Genomic DNA, 8,199 nt, shown 5'->3' on the forward strand with positions numbered 1-8,199 from the left:
TGTGTGTGTGTGTGTGTGTGTGTGTGTGTGTGTGTGTGTGTGTGTGTACAGGATACACACAGTAGTAAATCTTTTAAAAACTTTGTTTCAAGGCACTTGCAAAACTTTATTTTTGCTAAGAGAGTTTACATTTCCTTTTTAAGATATTTATGATTTTTAAATGAGTATTTTGCCTGTGTGTATGTTTGTGTATGTACCACAGTCATACAGTGCCTGAGGAGGCCAAAAGAGGGGAGTTGGGCCATCTGAGACTGGAGTTATAAAGAGTTGTGAGATGCTACGGGGATGCTTGGAACTGAACCCAAGTCCTCTACAAAAACAGCCAGTGCTTATAACCCCTGAGCCAGCTTTCCGGCCCAGATTATGTTTTCTATCCATCCATTAAATTCACTTTTCCTGTAAATGAAATTCAGTGCTTATCAAAAAGGCTTTGTGACTGAGAATCTATCAATGGTTCTTTAATTTTGAAAGCTGAAAAATAAATGAAAAATATTATACTGGCTGTTGAAGTTTGACGGCACACAAGCATACAATCTGTAAGAATTACTCCTGTGTGTGGAATAAGAACACAGGAAACCTATCAGCAAACTAGATTTGTGTTACAGAGAGCAAGCGTTGGATTCTGAATGTGCTTTGGTATTCTTTGACTTGTAGAGATTAGTAGCCATTTGTAAAAAGCTGGAAAGCCAAGGCCTGATAACCTTGATAGGATCACCTCTTGTGGGGATAAAGTTTGTCACTTCACAGATGTGAAAGGATAAGTTGGATGGTTGTGTCCAAGTCACATACTGAGAGCTTGTGCCAAGTTTTAAGTCTGCGTTTTTGTTTGAGAACCCCTGCGAGGTGTTCTCTGCCCTCAGATTGGTCAAGAGTGTTTACAAGAAGGCAGCGTCGCATCACTTAACTGAGAGACCGTTAGTAACCTGCACTCTTGCTGAAATGCACTGCGATACCGGCCAAGAGTGATATCGCATCTGTCCTTCAGTGTGCTGCCAAGAATGTCAGTGGACTCTGTCAATGTGAGATGGGTTGACAATAAAGTAAAAGGCAGGTTGGTTCTTCCTCTCCTCCTGCTCTAAGATAGGATCTTATGTTTAAAAAAAATTTTTTTTAGATTAGAAATTTTTAAATGAGCAAAAAGCTGTTAGTAAACATTTGTCAAAGGAAGACATTTCAAATGGCATGTAAAAAAGTTAAATGCCGCCACCAACCAACAGGAGGGTGTAAATTCAAGCCACAATCAGTCACTTCGGCAGCAGGCATGGTGTTGGGCGCCTGTCATCCCAGGAGGCTGAGAGAGTCTGAGAACTTGGTAAGAACCTGTCCCAAAGTGGACAAACAAAAGGTGACACGTGTGGGTGCTCCTATAAATTATTTCCACTGTTTAGGAAAATAATGCAGCAGTTTCTCAGGAAATTAAGAACGGAGCTCCCTTATGGCCCAGCAGCCCCACTTTTGGGTGGCATAGCCCGAGGGCATGATGGCTGTGTTGGGAGTGCACCTGCATGTGGCCACTCAGGGTGTGCACAGTATCCAGGGTGCAGAGTCAGCATGAGTACCATCGCCAAGCAGATAAGGTAATTGTTTGTCAGTCGGATACTGCTTAATGGCGAATTTTAGGTTGGGGGAAGAATCGGATTTTTTTGATTTACACAGATTTACTGTGTAACCCTGACTGGCCTTTAACTCATGGTCCTCCTGCCTCAACCTGTAAGTCCCGAGAGTCCGGGTGTATCCCATCATACCTGCTCTCTTCAGCCATTAAGAGAGCAAGCACAAAAAGGAAATATGCTGCGTGATATATTTCTTCTATGTAGAATCTAAAAACACTGAATTTAAAGAAACAAGTTAGACAGGCAGGAGAATCAAGAGGCCATTCTGAGACACTTGGGATTGTGTCTCCTCCTCTCCTCCCTTTTCTTTTTATTACTTCTGTCATAAAGATATGAGAAACTTGTGTTTTAAGGTTTGCTTTATGTGTGTGTGAGAGTATATGCCACACGTGTGCCGTTAGCCATGCAGGGTGGTGTGTCTGCATTACAGGCTGTGGTGAGCTGCCAGGTGTGGGTTCACCATGGGAAACAAACCCAGGGCTGGGAAAAGCAACAAGTACTTCTAACACTGAACCGTTTGTCCAGCCCAGACACCTTGCCTTAAAAATAACAGAGAGCCGGAGAGGTTGCCCTGGGGTTAAGAACACTCATGGCTGCTCTACCAGAGGACACCTGGGTTCAGATTCTTACCACTCACTTTGTTGGCTAACAACTGTCTATAACTCCAGTTCAAGGGGATCTGACACCCATTTCTAGCCTCCAAGGGTACAGTCATGCATGGGGTATACAAACATAATTAAATAAAACACCCATAAGCTTATTATTGTTGTTGTTGTTATTAAAAGGAGAGCTAAGTGTGGTGGTACACACCTTTAATGCCAGTACTTGGGAGGCAGAGGCAGGTGGATAGCTGAGTTTGAGGCCAGCCTGGTCTACATAGTAGGTTTCAGGACAGCCAGGGCTACTTGTTACACCTTCTCTCAAAAAAAAAAAAAAAAAGCAGAATTGATTACCAGGGTCTTGTAAAAAGGGCATGTCAGCAAAATGGGAGATATTGTTTGAAAGGATGTAAAATCTTGTGTAGACAGGCATGAGCATGGAAAAGGTTCTGGACAATTGTACAGCATGGTCACTGCAATTAGTAATGATTGTGCGCTTAAACTGCTGGGACTAGATTTCTAAATGCTCATATTATTTGGTGATGGGTTGTGTCATATCTATTTAATCATTCTACCATATATATCAGAATATCACATCCCTAAATCCATAAAACAAAATGTGCAGATGTGAAAGATTGTGAGACAGTCTGTACCTTTTGATCTCATTTTGTATAGCAAGTTTGTGGTGTTTGTGTCACTTGCACACATGGGAACTGTTAGGAGTGGTCTCCTGGTGCTTTAAAGGGCTTGTCTTTCTAGATTCTGCAAGTACATGTTTTATATCAGGGTCTTGGGAAGGAAGAATGCTAGAAAGGTGAGGTAGAAACGGGGTGATTTCAGGTACCCATTTACTGACAAACCAACCTTAGATGATGACTTCCCTGAGAACTCAAGGCCAGTGTGTCTTTGTCTTTCTGATTCTCGTGCTCCTCATCATTTTCAGGAACGGCACCAAGTAGCCAGAGCACTCCTGCCAAAGCTCCCAGAGCCAAGAGCAGCCCGTCTACTTCCTCTCCGTCAGCCGCAGCTTGTACGCCAGGCTGCGCTGCAGACCTCCCTCTTCCTTCAAATACCCCCACGTTCTCACTCAGAACCACTCCTGCCAAGACCCGCTCTCCAGTTGGCAGAAGAGGCTCCATCTCTGTGTCTCCCAAGCCACTCTCATCTTTCAAGATGTCGCTCAGAAACTGGGTGACCCGAACACCTTCCTCATCACCACCCATCACTCCACCTGCTTCTGAGACAAAGATCCCATCTCCCAGAAAAGCCCTCATCCCTGTGAGCCTGAAGTCATCGCAAGCAGATGCTTGCTCTGAATCTAGAAATAGGGTGAAGCGGCGTCTAGACTCAAGCTGTCTGGAGAGTGGGAAACAAAAGTGTGTGAAGAGTTGCAGCTGTGTCACTGAGCTTGACAGCCAAGTGGAGAGTATTCATGTGGATCTGTGCTGCCTTTCTGGCAACCAGGAAGCCCTTAGCAAGGAGTCTGCGGATCCCACCAAATTGAGCAAGAGTGAAGGCATTGGCACAAGCATCTCAGAGCCTCCTTCTCCTGTCAGTCCTTACATCCCTGAAGGCTGTGGACCACTGCCTCTTCCTCTGAGACCTTGTGGAGAAGGGTCTGAGATGGCAGGCAAAGAGAATAGCTCCCCAGAGAATAAGAACTGGTTGTTGGCCATGGCAGCCAAACGGAAGGCTGAGAATTCATCTCCACGAACTCCATCGTCTCAGACACCCAGCTCCAAGAGACAGAGTGGAAAGACGTCACCAGCTCCGGTAAGCCTACAGTGTGGGAGAAGGAGGATGTCCTGTTTGAAGGGGTCCAAGTGTAGCTCTCAAGGTGTCTGGAACTTAGACGGACTGTGCTGAATTATTGACAACCCTGTTACTCCATTAACCCTTCATCTACTCATACTCCTCAGTCTACTGCTTGATTGACTAAAGTCTTCTCTCACCATCCAGAGTGTCAGTTCAAAAATCTCTCTCCTGGTACACAGCATGTTTTTTTTTTTTTTTTAAGTAAAGTTTGTTCTTGAAAAACTTGCCATCATCCATAAGTAAGTTTTCAGCTTGTAATTGCATTTTATGATCAAAATGAAACATTTCAAAGCAATTAAATTACAAAATCTTTGATTTTTTTTTTTAATGGCTTTTCCTCAAGGTTATGATTTTCTTACATACCTCAATATTCTGAAAACTTTCTGAGACTCATTTTTCATTGACTGGCATGACATATAATGGGATATGGTGGCAGAAATAAGTGAGCCTGAGCACTGGGGAAGCCGGTGGCCACCAGCAGAATAGAGAAGTGCTTCTACTGCGTGTGCAGTGTAGGGAGGGCCAATCGGCTCCGCTGTGCTTCACACACAAAGCTCCTGCTGTGTACTGAGGAGGAGGATGGGAGGGATGCCAGGTGATAAGTAGGAGCAGAAGCTAGGTACCCTTAGGCCGGTACCAGTGTGCTGAGTATCCACCCGTTAATGTCTTTACCCAGCCTATGCTCCTGGGAAAGGACACATAATAGATAACGGCTCCTTACAGGAAAACAAAGTTTCTTGGTTTCAAAGGTAGTTGTGTTCTGTGCTCCTAGCCTCATCAGTGTCCTAGAATCCCTCTGCCATGTGTCTTCTTATGACCAGGGTTGAGGTGAAAATCATTTTCACTGATAATATAAATCTTAAAGCTTTAAGAGAAGTTTTGGGTTTGTTTAGTATTTTTATGTTTTATTGACTTACAAGTTCTCAATATCTATCCCAAATTGGTCTTAAACTCAGGACTTTCTGACTCAGTCTCCTAGGTACTGACAGTGTGGGGGTGCCACAATATACAATTTCTTTGGGGGGGCGGGATCAAGACAGGGTTTCTCTGTGTAGGCTGGCTGTCCTGGACTTGCTTTTGTATGCCAGGTTGGCCTCGAACTCAGAGATCTGCCTGCCTCTACCTCCAAAGTGCTGGGATTACAGGCGTGCACCACCACACCCAGCTTCAACTAATGTTTCCTTTTTATTTTTATTTTTCATGTAAATGAAAATTTATCAACTAATGTTTCTTTACCAGAAAAAAATGTTCTTTATTAGAAAATAATGTACAAGTGCTGTTTGATTTCTCAATCAAGGAGGCTAATTTTTATTTGCTCAAAAGAACGGCAGTTTTAGCCTAGACACTTGCTGAGAGGCTTGGAACTTTAACTTGGGAAGTCTCTAACTCTCCGTTTTCTTTTAGGTCACCATCACTCCCAACTCCATGAGGAAGATTTGTACATACTTTCGTAGAAAGTCTCAAGATGATTTCTGTAGTCCTGAACACTCGACTGAATTATAGATTCTAATCTGAAAATTCACTGAACTTGGGTCTACAAAGAAGAAAAAAGACTTTATAATTCTGGTCTTGTAAGAAAATGGTCATGTTTTCATTCTGGAAAAAGTCTTTCTACTCCTTAGCAGACCTAGTCAGGTCTTACTGTCTAGTGTAGACACAGCTGCCTGGTGAGTGCTGTTTTCATTTCCTGTGGTGATTTGTCATCTGTAGCCTTTCCTAGCAGTCTGTGGTAGTGACATCTGGTTCATGGAGGCAGAAAGGAAAGCGTGCCCCTTGTTACCCTGGCTGTGTGTATAGTGGAGTGCCCAAAGTCCAACACATGGCGTCTGTGGAAGCCAATCTGAAGACAGCCTCTGCAGAAGGTACCTTCTGCAAGCACGGCCTTACCTGAATATGTATCTGCTCACTATACTTGTGTGTGTTTTCCAAACTGTAAAAAAAAATGTGATATTCTTGTGTACATTCATGGTGGTTTCCATGTTAAAATACAGTATCTTGAGTTGAGGTTGTGATTATCTTAAATGCGGTGCTCAATGTCAGCTCTTTAGAGAAAGGAGAAAACAACAGAAAGCTGGGTTTGCTTCCCTGAGAGCTGTGTAGGTCTCGTTTTTTCCTAGATTTCTGTTACAAACCAGCATCGTCATGTAGTTGGAGCGGTTGAGCACTTTCTTGAGATGCTTTAAAAAGTCGGTTACACTGAAACCAGGGCTACATGTTAATGTCATAATCAGGCTTTTAAGATTAAAGGGACTTCTTACCACTTTTTATAAGGATGGTAGTGCTGAACTAAAGAGCATTGGTTGGTTTTATTTTGTTTTGTTTTCACAAAAGGCACTAACTAGCATATTGTTAAGCAAAGAAACCCACAGCACTTTTTCTTGACCTTTAGTGCAGAGGGTATGTCAGCGGACTCTAAATAGTGTTTGAAATACTTTTCTTTAACTTTTCTTTCCTTTAAATGCTACATGTCAGTCCTCATGAAATGAGCATCATATCTCCCTTTGCAGCCTCTTGGAAAGAAACTTTATCTTCAGGGAAACCGTTCCCATACAGTTAGGAAAGATCCTAGGGACTGGTTAAACTTTTTCTATTCTTGTGATTTTTAAACCTTTTATTAAAAACTTTAATTCCTTTGAGATTGTGAATTAAGCTTATAAAACAAACAGGACTGAATAAGTCCAAGTAATAAGCGTTGGTTTTCTGTGGTTTTAATCAAGAAAAAAAAACATTAAAGGACTCAGGAGGCAGAGGCAGGCAGTCTCTGAGTATGAGGCCAGCCTGGTCTGCAAAGCAAGGCCAGGGCAGCCAGGGCTCTTTTACACAGATACTCCCTGGGGGGCGGCGGGTGGGAGGTGGTAAAGAAAGTCAGATTACAGTTTAAGACACATGTGGTAGTGTTAACTGACTATTGGAATCTACAGTGGTGTTTGCTTTTAGAGTATTAGGCAGTAGGAAGGTATTTTTCATGATGCATACCTGCCAGTAGTGTTGAATATATCTTGCTTTGAAAGCCAGTGGTGGTGATCAGTAAAGAAGATGGTTTGTGTCCACGTCTGGCAGCACTGCCAGGTGAATCTGGGGCAAGTGGCTGTCCGAAACTGTGGGCTGTGCTTGGAAAACTGGTGCCACAGATGGGTGTTGTAGGTCACGTGTTACAAAGCAGTAATTATCCTGCCTTTATTTTATTTTTTAGTATCAGACTTTGAGCTGACCCTGAATAATAAGCCTTTTATTATCTGGTGTCCTTTCCCAAGCTTTTTACAGTGACCTGGAAGCAATCCACACAGAAGTAATAATCTAGAGTCCCTTTTTCTTGTTTATGGAGTAAAATGTGCTTGTTTCCAAAGATATACTCTAGTTTAAACTGAAAGATGCTCTAATAAATGCCTTACTTTGTCAAACCTTGGGTGTTAGATGGCGTTGGGGCACTTGGTGCACTGGTTTGAACAGCAATGGCCTCTGTGGTCTCATATTTGAATGTTTGGTCACCAGCATATAATCCCTTTGAAAGGATTATAAGGATTAGGAGGTGTAAGGGGTGTGGCCTTTCTGGAGGAAGTGCATGGTGGGGGCGTTGCTTTTACTTCTCCCCACCCTCTCATATCCACTCTGTTTTGACTTGTGAATCAGGATGTAGCTCTCAGCTACTGCTCCAGCTCCAAGTGTACTGCCATGCTTCCTGCTGTGATAATTGACCAAACCTGAAACTGTAAGTCAGCTCCCCTGTTAAATGCTCTCTTTAGTAAGAGTGGACTTGGTCATGGTGTCTCCTCACAGCAATAGAGTGGTGTCCATGACACTTGGTAAGGAGAATGGCTAAAGTTGTTCTTTATCTGTTGGTGTACTTTAAAAACAAACAAACAAACAAAAACTTTAGTTACATTTCTTTTATCTCTTTCTCCCTACTCCACCCCAGTCCCTTCCGACACCCCTACACCAGAGAGAAGAGAAAAAGGGTTAGTGGGAGAGGAGTACAGTTCTCTTCGCTGCTTCCTGCTGGTCAGGGTCATTGGTTTCCTTGCCGCCAGTCCAATCCTCATTTCAGGAGATCTCCAACTTCATGTCTCACAACAGCAACCAGGAGGCCGGGGGGGGGGGGCGGTAAGGGGGAGGAGGCAGGAGCAGCCCTGTTCTTTCCTGGAGCCCCCACACTCTCTGGGCTCTGGAATTTA

General features: G+C 43.4%; 1 protein-coding gene across 1 annotated transcript in view; it reads left to right on the forward strand.

The window, feature by feature from the left end:
• Dtl (denticleless E3 ubiquitin protein ligase homolog) overlaps positions 1-6,031 on the forward strand; it is a 35,137-nt gene extending 29,106 nt beyond the window's left edge. Inside the window, exons 14-15 of the mRNA XM_055609190.1 lie at positions 3,156-3,985; positions 5,432-6,031. Coding sequence (XP_055465165.1) covers positions 3,156-3,985; positions 5,432-5,530 — 929 coding nt within the window. The 3' untranslated portion in view covers positions 5,531-6,031. The remainder of the gene's footprint in view (positions 1-3,155; positions 3,986-5,431) is intronic.
• The last annotated feature ends 2,168 nt before the right edge of the window (positions 6,032-8,199 follow it).

The sequence above is a fragment of the Psammomys obesus genome, unplaced genomic scaffold (assembly GCF_907164565.1).
Source record: "Psammomys obesus unplaced genomic scaffold, mPsaObe1.curated_primary_1811, whole genome shotgun sequence".
NCBI lineage: Eukaryota > Metazoa > Chordata > Mammalia > Rodentia > Muridae > Psammomys > Psammomys obesus.